This window comes from Alexandromys fortis, unplaced genomic scaffold, assembly GCF_014885135.2.
Source record: "Alexandromys fortis isolate MF-2015 unplaced genomic scaffold, M_Fortis_MF-2015_v1.1 scaffold_44, whole genome shotgun sequence".
Classification (NCBI taxonomy): Eukaryota; Metazoa; Chordata; class Mammalia; order Rodentia; family Cricetidae; genus Alexandromys; species Alexandromys fortis.
This window is the reverse complement of record NW_026067921.1, coordinates 772,695-791,727: the sequence shown is the minus strand read 5'-3', so window position 1 is coordinate 791,727 and position 19,033 is coordinate 772,695. Positions and strand designations below refer to the sequence as shown.

At 44.1% G+C, this 19,033-nt stretch overlaps 1 protein-coding gene across 1 annotated transcript in view; it reads left to right on the top strand.

Annotated features, from left to right (window-relative positions):
• Lars2 (leucyl-tRNA synthetase 2, mitochondrial) overlaps positions 1 to 19,033 on the top strand; it is an 89,656-nt gene that overhangs the window by 43,874 nt on the left and 26,749 nt on the right. The window contains 5 exon segments of the mRNA XM_050141621.1: positions 4,083 to 4,190; positions 4,541 to 4,700; positions 13,015 to 13,119; positions 15,023 to 15,138; positions 18,956 to 19,033. The exon segment at positions 18,956 to 19,033 is cut by the window's right edge and continues 22 nt beyond it. Of these exon segments, the coding sequence (XP_049997578.1) occupies positions 4,083 to 4,190; positions 4,541 to 4,700; positions 13,015 to 13,119; positions 15,023 to 15,138; positions 18,956 to 19,033 (567 nt within the window).

Sequence of the window (19,033 nt, the reverse complement as noted above, 5' to 3'; positions counted from 1 at the left end):
CACAAGAACAGAATATAATGACCTTACCGAAGATTAAAAGCAAGCCTCTGAGAGACTCAAATAGAGCATCTAGAACAAAATAGATCTAAAGGGGGTCAAGCATGATCCAGCACCCCTGAAGAGCGTCATCTGCAGGACCCAGCATGCAGTAAAGAATACCATGTCTTTTGCAGGATACTGTGAACCTTAATTAAAAAAAAAAGTTTAGATATAGAAACCAAGGGGTTGAAGTTAGTTGATAATACCAAGGCATTTGTTATATAAATGAACAGGACTTAAAAAGAAAAGATGATCATGGTGAATTTCAGGAGAGCAGAAACCACCTATAACAATGAACCGACTGGAAATCTGGACCAGAAGAGAACATCAGACAGGAAGTTTCAGTGTTTGGGCTGAAGAGGGACAAGCAGGAGTGGAATAGACCATAAAGCCAGCTTTATGTTGTGAAGACACTCCCTCACGACAGCCCCAGCCTGTACAGGGAATCCATACTGAGTGGCCCTAGCAGATAGGTGTGTGCTGGGGTTGAGAAGCGAAGAGATGAACGCACCAAGTTAAACTTGAGCGCCATCTGGGAAGGCTCAAAGTAGGTCTGGAGAGGTGATTAGGGCAGGATCAAGTGACACATTGTGATTGCAGCACAGGAACTGGATGGAATAATGAAATACTGTAAAGAAGGGAGTGATGTCAGAAACATGGGGTAGTTCTTTTTTAAAAAAGATTTACATATTTTTAAGATTATGTGTATGTGTGTAGGTATGTGCATGTGAGTACAAGTGCCTTACGGAGGACAGAAGCTCGAGATCCCATGGAACTGGAGTTACAGATGGTTGTGAGCCACCCAGAGTTGGGGCTAGAAGCTGAACTCAGGCCTTCTCAAGATCAGAAAGTGCTGCTAACTGTGGAACCATCTCACTAGAATTTTGTTTTCAGTAGAACATTGTGGAATGGATAGTTGTGACTACAGGCACCAGTCCAAATGCTTTTGTGATGGTCCCAACATGCACTCTAGAGTTAGGAAGTAGAAAGGGACTAGAAAATTAGTAAGAGGAAGAATCCCCTGAGCTTGGTGATCTGTTGGATGAGAGGGTGCAGGTAGCGGCAACATCCAGGAAGACCTGACTTGATGGGAGGTCCAGGATTAGTCCACTCTCTTGGGTAGAGATAGCTCTTTGAGTCTGAGATGGCCATCAGACATCCTTGGATGAAGAGGGAAAAATAATAGGAACTTGGAAAGTTTGATCCAGATTCTTAAAGATCAACTGAAATAGGATTTTTGAAAACCTGGTATGATAGAAATTGTCATGAATTAGTGAAAGTCCAGCTGTGCAGATAAGGGTGCGACACGGGGCCAACTGAGAATGCTTTCAGCTGCAAGCTACTGAAGACCCAGGTTGTGGGGATTTAACAGATGCTTCTCCATGAGAACCAGTGCTGGGACCAGCCTGTTCTAAGGCCGCCGCCTGGGCATCCCAGTGCTTCTCTTGGCCTCTTCTTCCTGCTTGTGATCTCGTGGCTGCTAGATGGTGACTGCAGCTCCCTCCAGATACCACATCTCCACTCCAGACAGAAGCAGCAGGAACAGTGCAGACAAGCCCTTCTATCTGGAAAGCCCCACTAGAATTCCATTCAGGTTTTGTGTTACATGGCCACCCCCAGCGTTAAGGGAGAGAGCAGAGTAGACGTGGGCTTTTCAGCTTCTGCTGTCCAGGTGGAGGAGGAATGAGCCATGGGTGCTGGCTTGGCCTGAGTGCTGTCTGCCCAGGGATCTTCAGAGCTCTGTGTTTGCCCCAAGGCTGCCCATGAGGTCAGAGTCTAAAGGGAACTCTGAAACAGAAAAGCATTTTGTTAAAGGCTGTTGTGCAGTGTGTTTTATTTCTTCCTTTCACTCCTGCCCAGCCCTTCAGAGTTGTTCACTGAGAGCTGTAAGCATGATCTCAGCCATTGACCGACAGAGAGTCAGGGTGGGAGAAAGTGCAAGCTAGGGTTGCAGAGAGTGCGGGTGCTGTCTCATGGGCAGCTTATGGTGGGGGAGAGGATGAATGACGTTTTCCATGCAGGAGACACAGGGTTCGGCTCTGTTAGATGTCTCATTCCGATTGTCAGTTTTCGCTAACTGCCCTTATTAAATGAACTATCGTTTAATTCCAAACTGTGCCCTGCCTGGAAGACCATTGAACAGGGCACAGGGAGATGCCTTCTTCCATCTCATGGCATACCAGCTTCCTCAGATTGACTTTTGTGAATGAAGAAAGGTGCTGAAGAGGACTATCCTTCCACAGAGTCTTCTACAAACCAGACATGTGGAGAGGTTAAAATGTTGCAAATCCAACCCATGTTTTCTTGGGGTAGCTTTAGCCCTCCTAGTAGCTGTTCATTGCTCCCTCTGTATTTGACCCAATATCTTTGTGACCATTAGGCAAATCCTTGACAACGTATAAGCAGAACTCTAGTTTATCTTTGGAATGTATAAACAGACCCTTAGTTTTCAACCAACCAAGGGCTAAGAATGCTGTCAACTAGGACCTGCAGCCTGAAGTTGAGGTTCCCTTTCTTTGCTGTAGCTGCCCACCTGCTGTTCCCACCAATCTCTTTAAAAAGTGCCCTGGCTTATGACTTTCTTTGTTCTGTTATTATAAAAGCTTCATCAGAGTTTTACCGTACTGGCAGATGGAATTTGGTGTATCCTAAATCTGTGTTCTTGAGCCAGAGTCACGCATATCTGACTCCAGAACAAGCCATCTCTTCTCCCTTGGGAGGTGAGAGCTATGTTTTTTGTTTGTTTGGTTGTTTTTTTGTGGACTCTTTTATTTGTGTGTGCAGGGTTGCTTGCTAATCTTGAACTCTAGATCACCCTGCCTCAGCCTTCCAAGTGCCAGGATTATAATAAGTATGTTCCACCAAGCCTGACTCCCCAGGATTTCATAGCACTTAAAAAAAAAAAAGTCTAAAAACCTGGCGTTTCCCCAAATTTTTGGATTCTGTAAGCCAACTGAGTTTCTATACCTGTGGTTTACTGGATGGAAAGATGAACTACCTGCCAAGGGTAGAGATGAGACCAGGACTGCCCCCACAGAAAGGATGGACCCCTGTGGCCAGGAAACGCTGAGTGAGCGTAGTTCTATCTTAGGCTCTGCTGTTGGGTGAGGCCGTCCCTGAAGACCTGCTCATCCAAAGTTAGCCTTGAGTAAATGCATTTATTATACAGGGAAGTGAAAAGAGCTTGTTTGGTGCTTCAAGATATTGCTGTCATTTGGTCAACTGGAAAAAAAATTCACTTTGTAAAAATATTCATAGATTCGCCTAGATTTTAGGCCAGCATCTTTCCAGAGCTAGCATGTGAAAACACTCACATTTCTTCCTGTCTGCATGTTTGGGCCTCATTTCCATCTGGATATTTTAAGGCTAAGGCACCTCCACCAGTTTTCCTACCTTTGACATGCAATCTGGGAAGAAAAGAAAACAAAACAAAACCACTGGCTGCTAAACATGTCACCTGAGGAGGAGGAGGAGGCAGGGGGTTGTCAATTCAGAGTCAGCCTGAGCTAAGACCCTGTATCCAAACAAACAAACAAACAGAAATAGAAGAGGTAGAGGAGGAACAGGAAGAGGAGGGAGAGGAGGAGGAAGAAATAATCACAGGATGAGGTTCTGCTGGTGTGGCCAGTGATGCTGGGAAGGATGACAACAAAATTCCGTGGGAATCGGCAGCAGTCAACTGGAGTATTCTGTGCAGTTTGGAACTCCTATGGGGAGAGCTGTGGGGCTCTGACCCCTGCAGACCGAGGGAGAGAATACTTTAAACACATTCGGCAATGAAGTGAATTGGGGTCTTTGTCCATTTCAGCTTTCTTTCTTCCATGGAACCTTGAGCCTTGAACAGATAGGTCAGGCTGAGCAGATGGTTTGTGAATTGAGCGCCTCTGTTGTCTTTTTCCACCCCTACTGAGGCACGAGAATGAGGGAGCCTGATGTCCAGAACCTTCTTCTGTGTCTCCACTTTTCCCACCTCAAGCCTCACACCACTTGTTCTCACACGAGCTTTGCACTGCTGCTTTTCTGATCTCTCTTTATTTCCGCAGGCCATGCGGGATGCTTTGGCAGACCTCCCAGAGTGGTACGGAATAAAAGGCATGCAGGCCCACTGGATTGGGGACTGTGTAGGCTGCCATCTAGACTTCACATTAAAGGTGACAACACCCTGGCACCCCAGCGTTCATGCCCACAGAGCTCTCCTGCATTTTGGAGCCCTTTGAATGCACAGCAGCTCCGCACCTGACCATAGCACTGCCCAGCACAAAGAGAACTGGGATGGTGTCTTCCTAAGCCAGGTTTCCCTGCCTTTATCTTGGGGTGCCTGGTGCTGAGTGCAGAGAGCATCCCCTTCTGTTCTCCTGCCTGGCCCCCCCTCTTGTACACATTCCTGGTCCTGTGGTCAGAGGCTGCTGTGGCTGTTTGGGAATGAGGAAGGGGGTGGAGTGGGGAGCCACATAGCTCAGGAGGAGGACTGGAAATGAAATGTCATGTTTCATCCCCCCAGGTTGATGGACAAGACACAGGAGAGAAACTGACAGCATATACAGCCACCCCTGAGGCCATTTATGGCATCTCCCACGTGGCCATTTCTCCTAACCACAGGCTTCTACATGGCTGCAGTTCTCTGAAGGAAGCCTTGCAGAAGGCACTAGTCTCCGGCAGAGGTGAGCTATGTGGTGAAGCACAGGCTTCTGGAGTTTCCTCCTTCAGCTGGGTCCACAAGACCCACACACTCCCCACATGTTTGCCATTTTCATGTTCTTCACCTTAGCTGTAATTTTTAGTGGTTTTTTTTTAAAATATATATCAAAACCTGAGTATAAAACAGCTCTGGCAACATTTAGTTGTCTGTCCTGCATTTCCTCAGTCCCAGCCTCTCTGCATTCAGAGCATGCCCAGAGAGGCTCAGTTCTTTACCTTCTGATTCAGTATTAGTTTAAAGCTTTTTTCTGATATGGAGAGAATCAGCTCCCAAATTTTTTTAAATTCCTCCTGCAAATAAAAGTACTGAAAAAGGTCTGGAAAGATGACTTGGTGTAGGAAGGTGCTTAGCATCATAAAGCCTGAAGACTTTAGTTCAATTCTTATGACCCACATGGTGGAAACAGAGCTCAGATGCCTTATAGGCATCCTTTGCACGTGCGTGCGTGCGCACACACACAGACACACACATTGTTGCGTACACTCCCATTTTTCATTCCCCCTTAAATAAATAAATGCACTAAAATTTTAAAACATGAGGATAAAAATTGGCAGCATTTGGTTACCTGTTCTAGGTTTCCCTGAACAATTGCTATTGCTGGGACTCCTGACCTTTTCCTTGGCAAAGGTAAGACTGCACACCTTTGATTAGACACAAAACTGAGCCAGCCTTGGAGCGGGTGTAGGGTATAGAGTCTAATGGGTGAAAGGATGCCCTTGTTGATTAGATAGATATAGATCTCTGGAGAAGGTTTAAATACCTCTGCAAAAATCTCATCCTCATGCTTCCTTGTACACTGTGAACTTTAACCTGCCGCTCACATCTGAATTATTGGGCTCTCCAGCTGTGTTGGATGATGTAAACTGGAGATACAGTGTCATGACCACTTACTTCTGCTTCAGACAGTGATTGTTTCCTGAGTGCAGTGAGGTCAACTCTAGCCACCTGCCCTTCCTAGGAGCCTGCTGTGGGCCCAGTCTCCTGGGTCAAAGACAGGTTTTTATAGTAAGTGCCTTTGGGCTTAGGATGGAAGACACTCAACACAAGGCAGGTCTTGACTCTTGCCTTCACCTTGTTGTTGTTGTTATATACTAAAATAAAGAAAGGATACAATTGAGAATTCCATGTGTGCTTTTAAGGCCTCTGTGCCCATGTCTCAGGTTCTGTATTCATTATGTTTTTGGCAAAAGAAACTCAAGGGAAGTTAGAGAGTAGAGAAATCATGGTATCAGGAATATGAGGCAGTTGGTCACATTGCGTCCACAGTCAGTGTGGTGGCTCCTGTATTTGAATGCTTAGTCACCAGGAAGGAAATGGAATGATTTGAAAGAATGAGCAGGTGTGGCCTTGTTGGAGGAAGTGAGTCACTGGGGGTGGTCTTTCTTTTTCTCTCTGCCTGTAGGTCAGTATGTAGTAGTATGTAGTAGTATGTAGTAGTATGTAGTAGTATGACTACTCCTCCAGCGTCATGCTTGCCTGCCACTAGCTCCCTGCCTTGATAATAATGTACTAAACCTCTGAAACTGTAAGCAAGCCCCAGTTAAATGTTTTCTTTTATATGAGTTGCTGTGGTCCTGGTGTCTCCTGAAAGCAATAGAACACTGACTGAGACAGCTGGGAAGCAGAGAGAGAAGTGAACACTGCTGTTTAGCTTGCTTTCTCCTTTTTATTCCGTCCAGGACCCAAGCCGGGGTGATGGTGCCACTCACATTCAGGATGGGTCATCCCCCTCTCAGTTAAGTCTTTCTGGAAATCCCTTACGGATATACCCAGAAATATATTTTCATGGTGATTCTAAAAACCAGACAAGTTGACAATAAAGATAACCATTTCAGATTTTTTTTTAAATTCTGCTTAAAAAAAAAAAGAAAGTATTAATTTCAACTGTTTGAAAGAAGAACTCAGGTTTAACCTTTTGAGTTATTTTGAGAGTCCTTGAATCTGTGATGGTTGAAAAGTAAATATTAAAAACTGAATACTTTAGGTATCCAGGTCATATATTTCCCCCCCCCCATAGTTCATTTGGGGCCACAAGATGAAGTAATTTTAATAATTAATGAGCTAATAAGTTATAAAAGATTACAGCCCCTGAGTTGAAGATACCATAAATTCAATGCACCTTCACAGAGGAATTATCTTAGTTACTTGTCTGTTGCTGTGCTAAGACACTATGACCAAGGCAACTTTTAGAAGTTTGTTTATTTGGCTTCTAGTTTCAGGTGTTGAGTCTATGACTATCATGGCAGGGAACGTGACACTGGGGACACTGGGGCAGTAGCTCAGAGCTTATGTCCTGATCCACAGGCAAAGGCAGAGAAAGAGAGAGAGAGAGAGAGAGAGAGAGAGAGAGAGAGAGAGAGAGAGAGAGAGAGAGCGCTAACTAATAATGACCTGGGCTTTTGAAACCTCAACCTCCTCCAACAAGGCCACACCTCATAATCCTTCCCAAACAGTTCCACCAAGTGAGGACCAAGTATTCAAATCTTTGTGCCTGTGGAAACCGTCCTTATCTAAACCACCACAGTATCTAAGCATGTATGACTAGCTATATTTTTGAGACTACTTGGGTGCTTGTGTACCAGACTAGCTTGGTCATTTCATTTTGGTCAATGGAAAGCCATATGTAAGATGCTCATTTGGAAGAGCTCCCAAACTGCTTTCTCCTCCTCTCAATAGTCCTGAAGTCATTCCAGATGGAAGATTATGCTCGGCACTGAGCTTTTCCAGTTCTGATCCTCATCATTCAGTCTGAATCAATTCGTTCAGTTTGTAGATGAGTTAGTACATCGAGACCCTGGTTTTGTTTTGTGATGCTGGCCACAAGACCAGGGTGACATGTTTTGAGTATAGTGCTGTTTTCTCATGCCTGCTACGAACCCATCTCTGCCGTGGGCCTGTTCCTCTGTCTGCTCAGCCTGTGCATCTACTCCAGTGTCAGCTGTTCTATGACTGCTTACCACTGCTAGCTGGCTTCCTCCACTGCCAGGACTTTAGGGTGATAAGGGTCATGGTAGGACAGGGGACTTTGTCACTCTCAATTTCCCATTTAAGTTCTCCTGTTGTGTAAGCAGAGACTGCTTGTTTGTTTCCTAGCCACCCAGACCCAAATAATTACACAGAAACTATATTAATTACAACACTGTTTGGCCAATAGCTTAGCTAGTTCTTACATCTTAAACTAAGCTGTTTCTAGTAATCTGTGTATCCCCACGAGGCTGTGGTAAGGTCCCAGTGGCTAGAAAGAGCTAGAAACCACATAGAGCACCAGGTAAGGGACATCTTCCAAGTTCCAGAAATTTATTTTAATCCCATGCATAGCATTGTGTATTCTAGATCTTACCGTTTAGGGTAAGCAGTTGGCTTTCATCTCTTCCTCCTCCATTCCCCTTTTTTTCAGATTTCGTTTATTTTTTACCTTGTGTGTATTGTATGAATGTTTTGCCTGCATACATGACTATGTACCGCATGTATGCAGTGCATGTGCAGGCCAGAAGAGGACATTGGATCCTCTGGGACTGAGGTTACAAATGATTGTGAGCTGCCATGTGGGTGCTGGGAACTGAGTCCAGGTCCTCTGGGAGGACAGCAAGTGCTCTTAACTGCTAAGCCCTCTCTCCAGCTCCTTCTTCCTCTTTGGGAGACGAGTTCTTGCTGTGTAACTCCCAACCTGGCCTCAGACTTTCCGTCCTTCTCCTTTAGCTTTCTGGTGCTATTACAGGTGCCTAGCAAGCCATCCAACAGCTTATTTTCAATGTGTGAGGCTACACTGGAAATCCTACTTCAGGACTAGAATGTAGCCCAATGGTAGAGAACTTGTCTAACATCTACAAGGCACCTGGTTTGACCCCTAGCACCAGAAAGAGAAAGAAAAAAGGTGTGTATGTGTGTGTGTGTGTGTGTATGTGTGTCTTTAAGGAAGACAGTTATTGTGAACATTTATGTCCATATGGGTTTTGCTTTTATAAAATTTTCCTGAGGAGATATGCCCAAGAGTGGGATTCTTTTCAAAGGTATGATCATTTTTCTAGCTCCATCCCTTGTTGCTTTTTTAGCTTCTGAAAGGGCCTTACTGTTTTACAGTGCCATAGCTAGTGAGTCTTACTACAGCCTCACCAGCAGGTGTCATCCTTCTTAGAGTTTTCTCTGATTTACTAAGTGTAGAATGATAAAACTTCAACATTAATTTTTATTTCTTTTTAATAATTGTTTTTATACAGTGTATGTGTGTACACTATGTGTATATGGGTGCTCTCATAGGCAGGAAGAAGGTGTTCAGACCCCCTGGAGCTCCAGTTACAGGCAGTTTGAGCTGCATTATGGGGGTGCTGGAACTGAACTCAGGTCCTGTAGAAGGACAGCAAATGCTCACAACTACTGAGCCTTTTCGCTAGCCCTTAAAAATAGATTGAAAAAAAAAAAAGAGAAGAATATAAGTGATAAGACTCATTTTAGCTTTCGGTAGAGTACCTACCTAGTGTATACAAGCAAGTCATGGGTTCGATCTCCAGCTACACACACACACACACACACACACACACACACACACACACAAATAAATGTATCTGTCATATATAAAAAGTCAAAGAATACCAGTGGTATGACTGCAACTAACACTGGCCTCTTTGTGCAGCCACTTGTAACTTTTTAGGTGTGTTACTTGATGGCATGACATAGCCTAGTTAAACAGGTGTTTCTTTCTTGCCTATAAAAAGCTGAGTGGGCCAGGAACTAACTGGGGACATCGCCCTGGGCACCTGGGAGCCCCTCTAGCACCAAGTCTCTTGCCAACCCTAAGATGGCTCCCTTAATTAAGATATGTGCTTCCTTGCTCCCCTATCCAACCTTCCTTTATCCCAATCATCCCGTTTCCCAAGTTCCCCCAACCTCCCCTTCTCACTTTTCTCTCCCCATCTCCCCTTACCCCCCTCCCAGACGTTCACCTTCCTAGACCAGGATGGAGCGGGGAGGACTTTGGACTTTCCACAGGGCAGGGAACCCTGACTGCCCTTCAGACTGGAGAGGGAGGGGGAGAGGAGTGGGGGGAGGGGGAGGGAAAAGAGAGAATGGGAGGCGGGGAGGAGGCGGAAATATTTTTTTTTTCAATAAAAAATTATATTTAAAAAAAAAAGCTGAGTGGGTTTGACAAGCCTACCATGTGACTGTAGGCTGTTGTTTTGTCTTGTTGACTATGTCCTTTGCTTTACAGAAGTTTTTCAGTTTATTAATTGTTTCAGTGTCTGTGCTGCTGGGGTTATATTTAGGAAGTGGTCTCCTGTGCCAATGCATTCAAGTGTACTTCCCACTTTCTCTTCTATGAGGTTCAGTTTAGCTGGCTTTATGTTGAAGTCTTTGATCCATTTGGACTTGAATTCTTTGCATGGTGATAGATATGGGTCTATTTTCATTCTTCTACATGTTGATATCCAGTTATGCCAGCACCATTTGTTAAATATGCTTTCTTTTTTCCATTTGATAGTTTTTGCTTCTTTGTCAAAAATGACGTGTTCAAAGGTGTGTGGATTGATATCCTGGTCTTGGATTCGGTTCCATTGGTCCTCCTGTCTGTTTTTATGCCAATACCAGGCTGTTTTCAGAACTGTAGCTTTGTAGTAGAGTTTGAAGTCAAGGATTGTGATGCCTCCAGAAGTTCTTTTATTGTACAGGATTGTTTTGGCTCTCCTGGGTTTTTTGTTTTTCCATATGAAGTTGAGTACTGCTCTTTCGAGGTCTGTGAAGAATTTTGCTGGAATTTTGATGGGCATTGCATTGAATCTGTAGATTGCTTTCGGTAAGATTGCCATTTTTACTATGTTAATTCTACCTACCCAAGAGTATGGGAGATCTTTCTACTTTCTGGTGTCTTCTTCAATTTCTTTCTTCAAAGATTTAAAGTTATTGTCATACAAGGCTTCAACTTGTTTGGTTAGAGTTACTCTGAGATATTTTATGCTATTTATGGCTGTTGTGAAGGGTGATATTTCTTTGATTTCTTTCCCAGCCCTTTTATCATCTGTGTACAGGAGGGCTACTGATTTTTTTTTTGAGTTAATCTTGTATCCTGCTACATTACTGAAAGTGTTTATGAGTTATAGAAGTTCCTTGATAGAATTTTTGGGGTCACTTATGTAAACTATCATATCATCAGCAAATAATGAGAGTTTGACTTCTTCTTTTCTGATTTGTATTCCCTTGATCTCCTTTTAGTGTCTTATTGCTCTAGCTAGAACCTCAAGAACTATATTGAATAGATATAGAGAGAGTAGACAACCTTGTCTTGTCCTGATTTCAGTGGAATCACTGGGAGTTTCTCTCCATTTAGTTTGATGTTGGATGATGGCTTGCTGTACATTGCCTTTATTTTGTTTAGACATGTTTCTTCTATCCCTGCTCTCTCCAAGACCTTTATCATGAAGGGATGTTGTATTTTGTTGAAAGCTTTTTCAGCATCTACTGAGGTGATCATGTGGTTTTTATTTTTCAGTTTGTTTATATGATGGATTACGTTGACAGATTTTTGTATGTCATCCCTGTATCTCTGGGATGAAGCCGACTTGATCATGGTTGATGATGGTTCTGATGTGTTCTTGGATTTGATTTGCCAGTATTTTATTTAGTATTTTTGCATCAATGTTCATGAATGAGATCGCTCTGTAATTCACTCTCTTAGTAATGTCTTTCTGTGGTTTGGGTATCAGGGTAATTGTAGCCTCATAAAAAGAGTTTTGCAATGTTCCTTCTGTTTCTATCGTGTGGAATAATTTGAGGAGTATTGGTATTAGTTCTTTGAAAGTCTTGTAGAATTCTGAGCTGAAACCACATCTGGTCCTGGACTTTTTTTGGTTGGGAGACTTTTTATGACTGTTTCTATTTATTCAGGAGTTATAGGTCTGTTTAATTATCTAGTCTTGATTTAATTTTGGTAAGTGATATTTATCCAGAAAATTGTCTATTTCCTTTAAGTTTTCCAATTTTATAGAGTACAGGTTTATGAAATATGACCTGATGATTCTCTGTATTTCCTCTGTGTCTGTTCTTATGTCCCCCTTTTCATTTTTGATTTTTAAACACAAGTAAATTAAGCATTTGTCAGTTACTATTCTTGTGCCTCTGGACTTGGGTATTCAAGCTAGAGTCCATATACTCATTGAGGATGTCAACACGTATGGCTTTTCCCTGCTACTGCTCATTCAAGATAATACAATGGTTGGATAAAATGCAAGTCATTTGTTTCATAAATATTGTAACTGGATCATATAAACCATTATTACATTGTTCTGTTTAATTGTTTATTTTTGAGACAGGCTCTTCCTGTGTATCCCAGGCTAGTCTAGAAGTCACTGTGTAGCTCAGGATACCCTCAAACTTACCACCCTGCCGCAGCTTCTAGAGGACTGGGGTTATGGACATGCACTGCCAGGCCCAGCCTTCCTGTCTCATTCTTATATAACTTTTTGTTATTTTTTTCTAAAATTCATAGTCTCTTTCTCTCTATGTGTCTCTCCCTTTCTCTCGTTTGCTTTGTATTCTTTGAATTTCTGGCAGAATCTTTCCACACTCTATCAGCTCTTTAAAACTCTCAATAGAGTTTTCTCCAAACTCCAGCCTTCCAGACAATCTTATTAGTTCTTTCATTTTCCTGAAGATACTCTGGACACTGTTTGGTACAGGTCTGATTTGGTCACCCTCCAGGCCTTGGCTATATGTCTCTAAAGTTCCCTCTGACTTCCTTCTTGAGTGTTCTTGTGGCTTTTCTTTGCTGGGTCCTTGTTTCCTGGGTCCTATACCTGTTTCTTTCTCCATTTAGCCTTTTGTCTTGCAATAACACAATATCCCAGCATCTCCTAAGAACAGGGTGCGTGGAGAGAAACTGTTCTGTCTTTGGGTGTCTGGAAATCTCTTCTCGCTTTCTGCTTGCTAGCCACATCATCATCATCCATTGCTTTAGAAGTTCCTGTCTCCTCTTTCATTCCAGGAAGGTTTTGTGTGTTTTATTATTCTCACTGCTGGAGATAATTTCGAGAAGTAAAAGGTGGTAATGAGATGGCTTTTCCATCTGGAACTCTGAAACACCTTTCTTCTTCCCTGTGCCTATGGGAGGACTAAACTTTTCTCTCATGCTTGTTTAATCTTCTGATGTCCTCTGGTGTAAATTATCTGCTAATACCCTTCAAAGGACTGGCGCTGTAGCAATTAGCACGCAGCGTGGACGATATTGTGCTGCTTTTTCTCACTTGTCTGCTCTGGGGTGTGTCTGATAGATCTGCTCTTGTTTTCAGATTGCCTCACACCAGTGATGGCTGTGAACATGCTCACGCAGCAGGAGGTCCCCATCGTTATCATGGCCAACGCTGACTTAGAAGGTTCTCTAGATTCGAAAATAGGTATGTGAATGTTCACATGTCATCCGTGCTAATAAATTATACTGGCTTAAGGGCAAAGGGTTCACTGTTCTTGCTGTCACTTCGAGTTTATCATTGATTCTGTGATGGTTTTTTGCCTCTCAGTGAAACTTTGTGTTCCTTTTTTTTCATTCTATTTGGAGCTGAGAATCAAATATAGGGCTTCACACATTGTTAGCAAAGCAATCTACCATGAGCTGCAGCCCCAGTCACTCATCTTCCATGTAAGCATTATTTATAAGAACTACATATTCAAGAGCATGGTGGTACACACCTGAATTCCTAGCATTCAGGAGCCTGAGGTGGGACAATCACAAGTTTAAGGTGTTTTCTTTTATGTATTTTATGTGTATTAGTGTTCTGCCTGCATGCATGTATGTGTACCATGTATATGCCTGTGCCTTTGAGGTCAGAAAAAGGAATCAGATCTCAAGGAACTGGAGTTACAAATGGTTGTGAGTGGGTGCTGGGAACTGAACCCAGGTCCTCTATATAAACAAATTATTTTAACTGCTGACTTGTCTCTCCAGTCTCGTATCACAAGTTTAAAGCCCATACAACATGGTAAAACACATCCTTAAAAATCAAAAGCAAGCATACAAACAATGATTTAAAAAAAAAAATCCCTGTGTATTTGAAAGCATAGTGGAGGGACGGTAAGACAGCTCAGTGTGCAAAAGTGCTTGTCACTCAAGCCCGTCAACCTGAGTAGTTACTGAAACCTGATTAGGAAAGTTGTCTTCCAGATCTCCACATGTGCCTGCACGTGTACATATACACACACTAATAATAATGAGTAAATACATTCTTAATTTTTAAAATAAAGCGTATTGGGTATATCATGCTTTCCTGGTTGCTGTTGAGTATTTGAAAAGCCCAGGCTCATGGGCTGTGAGTTAACTTTGAACACTTGGACACCTGATATGGGAGATAATACAATATAGACTAAAAATCTAATTTCAAAATCCACGCCAGTTTAGTGACTCAGTCCCTCACCCCTCCACCCACTGACACTCGTTCCCTTGGCGTTGGGCTTGGTGTCACAACTCAGCTTTGCACCACACTGTAGAGCTTCAGACATGTCCTCCGGGCCGTCAGCCATTCCTCTGGTGGGTCATGTCCGCGTGCGTGTCACCATTTTCCATGACCCTCAACACCGGGAGGCGTTTGGCAAATTTGGGAGATATTATGTTTGTCCCTGCTGAGGAAGTGGTCCGGGAAGGAGCCAGGATGGTGTAGAAGGCTCGCTGTGCTGTGCTCAGACCCCAACATATCAGCAGGACCACATTCAGAGCCTGTCTTACAGAACCAGCCACCAAACCTGTTTCTGTGCACAGCTGAAGTCAGAACAGCAGGTTTTCCCCTCTGGTTGAGTGGTTTTCTTGTGCCCCACCTCATTTCCTCAAGAATAAATGCCTGTTCAGGGTGTTCTGCTGCTCTCGGGGGCACAGCACAGTCTCCAGTGCTGGCTTCCAGGGTCCAGTCTTGGTGGATCTTTTTAGGGTGTTAAGATGCTGGGGCAGTCAGTACTGCTTCCCACCAGGAAGCCACTGAGAAGTTTCAAGAGGCTCCCCTCACACCTGTAATGAAACATTTCAGTAGCATTTATGGTAGATTTTTAGGCTTGCAGCTATGTTTTTTAAGAATAAAAAAAAAAAGAAAAGAAAAGAAAAACAGAGACAAAGACCTAAAGGAAATAATCCCGACATGATGAACATCTGTGCTGGGGTGTCAAACTCCCTAAGGCTGTGTCCCAGTACCCTGTGTGGTGGTGGGGCTTCCTGACTTCCTTCCAGGAAGCTAACACCATTTATCAGTCTTGCCTGATTCTTTGTTTTGAGCGCTTAAGAGGAGATGATGTTTTGTGTTTTTTCCCTCTGAATAGGAATCCCCAGCACCAGCTCAGAGGACACCAGAATAGCCCAAGCCCTGGGCCTGCCCTACTCTAAAGTCATTGAAACCTCACCAGATGGCACGGAGAGACTGAGTGGATCTGCTGAGGTTGGTGCCCTGGCCTGTGCCTGATAACTCACTTGTGAATCAAGACCCTGAGATTGGTGTGAAGACATGCTCTTACCGTCACATCGAGGCTGCCCTTTCACTCTCTCTTACCCCAGCAGCCTTGCAGCCTTGCGGCCTTGCTTGGTTTCTCTGGGGAAAAAAAAAGACTGTTCTTCAACAGCTAGAAGATTCTTAGCTTGAAATCCATTCCAACCCTAGAACAACTTCATTTGAGAATCTTGCTTGAGAATGACCTTTGCAGAGAATCTTTGGCTTCTTGAAGAGGTGATGGTGCTGACTCTTCTTCCTGGGGAAGATGCTGGCTTGCTCCAGATTGTCTGCTGTTTCCACAGAAAGTTTATCTCACTCACAGAAAGGAACCGACGCTCAAACTTGTGTTGGCATAGTTAAGGTTATCTCTTGTTTGGTTTGGTACACATGGCAGGATGTGAGCCCTACCTGTGCTGAACTGAACCGGAAGAGTGTGGTGGAAGAGGCAGTTTTTGGGGTGGGAGGCTAAAGTGGGAAGTGGCTCAGGTGAGTCTCACACTTGAGTGTATATATCAACATCATGCTGGCCCTGTTAAAACCCTGACTAGCAATACATATCCAGAGATCCTATCTTCCCAAGAGTTTCTGTTTCCAGAAAGTTTGCGTGGTGCTGGTATTGGTGCTGCTGGTGCTGCTGGTTATGGTGCTGGTGCTGGTAGTGGTGCAGGTGGTGCTGGTAGTGGTGCAGGTGGTGCTGGTAGTGGTGCAGGTGGTGCTGGTAGTGGTGCAGGTGGTGCTGATAGTGGTGCAGGTGGTGCTGGTAGTGGCGCTACTGGTGTACTGGTGGTGGTGCAGGTGGTGCTGGTAGTGGTGCTACTGGTGTACTGGTGGTGGTGCTGGTCCAGGGACCATTGTTGAGAATCACTGGCTTAGAGCCTTGCTGCTCAAAGTCTGGTCCCTAGATCAGTGTGGCATCCGTGTTAGGAATGTGGACTGTCAACCTTACCCTAGTCACACAAGACCCCTTGAGGGCACTGGCTTAGAGTGTTCATTTTTAAACTTGACTACACAGTGGAAACACCAGGAAAGTGTTTTCAAATATTGGTGCTTGGAAGAAGAGTGTGGTGGTGCACACCTATAATCCTAACATTTGGGAAGTGAGGCAGGAAGGTCAGGAGTTCAAGGCTATCCTGGCTACTTAGAGTTTGAGACCAGCCTGGGCTATGTGAGACCCTGTCTCAAGAAACAAAACAAAAAAATCTGATGGTTGGGTCTCCACCCAGATATTTCAACCTAATGATCAATGGTAGTGAGGACATAAGTGATAGACATCAGGAGTAGTCGCAGTTCCCCAGGAGATTCAAACATGAGCCCTAATCTGAGAACTGGTGCCTCACCTCAGCATGGTTGAGTCACTGGAGAAGAAGCATTGTCCCACTCTGGGCCAAAGATGAGTCACAGGAGAAGCAATTGCTGGTTGTCCCCTTGATTCTGGTTTTGGTCCTATTATATCTGAAGATCCAAGTGTTTTCAGGTTTGGAACCACTTAGCTATAAGGGTGTCCTGTCTTTCTATCTTCCTGTTTCTATCTGCTTGTCTGTCTTAGGGTTTCTATTGCTGTGAAGAGACACTATGACCATCACAACTCTTATAAAGGAAAACATTTAATTGAGGTGGTGACTTACAGTTTCAGAAGTTCAGTCCATTATCATCATGGCAGGGACCATGGCGTCCTGCAGGCAACCATGATGTTGGCTACATCTTGATCAGAAGGCAACAGGAAGTAGACTGTGACAGTGAGCAAAACTTGAGCAAAAGAGACCTCAAAGCCCCAAAGACACACTTCCTCCAGCATGACCACCCCTGCTCCAACAAGGCCACACCTCCCAATAGTGCCGTTTCCTATGAGCCTATGGGGGCCAATTACATTCCAACTACTACACTGTCTATCATTTAGTCTGCCTATCATCTATCTATCTATCTATCATCTATCTATCTATCTATCTATCTATCTATCTATCTATCTATCTATCTATCTATCATCTCCATCCATGTATAAGAGAATAATGACCAGCCTTCCCCTTTAAAAAGAGATTGCCTGACTTCATGTTTGTATCTCCAAACATAAATCATGTTCCAAGATATTAATGCCTTTTTTTCTTGGTCCTCATTTGTGTAGCCTGTTGGAGGTATGGCAGAGCCAAGCCTGGGTGTCTACAAGGGAGCTCTAGCTCTGGGAAGCGAAGAAGGAGATATCCATGGCTAAAATGAGGCTGTCTCTCTGGGCCCAGAGAACCCCCCCCCCCCCATGACTCTGGATGGGACTCCGAGCTTTAGTTAGCCTCTTTGTCTGCTTTCAGATAGTTAAGGATAGTCTTTGAGTGGTCTCCTCCTGACTCTTTGCTGAATACTCAGCCAAATTCTGTCAATGAGGGGTGGAGGAAAAGCTGTTTTCTTCATGAGCTTCTGGAGCAGAGGACAGTGGCACACGAGAAGACAAACTTTGAGGAGAGCTTTGTACCACAGCTACATGATGTCAGTAACACAGACTAGGGAATCTCCCCCAGAGCATAGCCACTACTTTACAATAAACTCTTGGAGAAACCCTTCACCTCAGTGGTAAGAGGGGTTACTTTGGTAAGCATGGCCAAGCACTCTTATTAGGACATGTCTGTGATTGTGAGCTCCTTGAGATCACGAGCAAATTACATTGATCTTTGTGCCTCTGACAGGCACATGACAGGCCTGATCCCAGGTGCCCATTCTGAATGTCAGCCAGTCTTAGGGCTCACTTCATCCAGTTAGTTCGGCCTCCGGAGAGCATCAGTGAAGAGAGACCTCTGCCTTTGAACTAGTAATGTTTAGCCCTGTTGTCTGTGAAACTGGAGTATTAAATACAGAGGATTCTTTGTCTCTTCAGGCTGAAGCAGATGTGGCCCCCTGCTTGCCTTAAGATGTGACACTGAACTTTTCTTCTCTGAATAATTTCCTCTTAGGAAAGAGTTGTTACAAATACCTATTGTACAGCTCCTCACTAGCAGTTAGACACTGGCAGTAATGATCTCTTCAGGTATTACAGGGCGTGGCAGAAAGGGGAGGGTCACAGACCCAGGGCCAGCTGCCCACCATACGCAGTGGGCACAGTGCCCATGGCCAATGTCGCTTCTCAAGGCTACTGGAAAATCTTCAGAATTTTGAAAGTAGAGCTGGAGAAATGAGTCAACAGTTGAGATTTCTGTTCTTCCAGAGGACTGGTTCTTGTGCCACTCAGCACCCAAATGGCAGCTCACAACCGTCTGTAACTCTAGTTCCAGGAGATCTATACCCCTCTTCTGACCTCTATGGGCACCAGGCACAAATGTGATATACAGGCATACATGAAGATAAAACACTCATACACATAAAATAAATACATTTTTAATTGGAAACAAAATTCCTTGAACTTTCATGATCAAAAACTTTTTTTTTTTTTTTGATTTTTCGAGACAGGGTTTCTCTGTAGCTTTTGGTTCCTGTCCTGGAACTAGCTCTCGTAGACCAGGCTGGCCTCAAACTCACAGAGATCCGCCTGCCTCTGCCTCCCGAGTGCTGGGATTAAAGGTGTGCGCCACCACCGCCCAGCAGGTCAGAAATCTTGTTTTCCTAGCAGTGCAATTGCAAAATATGATTTTTAATGTTAGCATAAGGAGGAAAGGGCCTATAGAATGATAAATGCATCCAGGGTTCAGTGGAGTGCCTGTGTGGTCCAGAACCAGACCCTTGTGCTAGTCACATATTGATGCAGTGTTTCAGAGATTTTCTGACAGCTGACTCTCCTCTCTTCCAGTTCACAGGTATGACCCGGCAGGACGCCTTCCTAGCCCTGACTCAGAAGGCCCGGGGAATGAGAGTGGGCGGAGACATC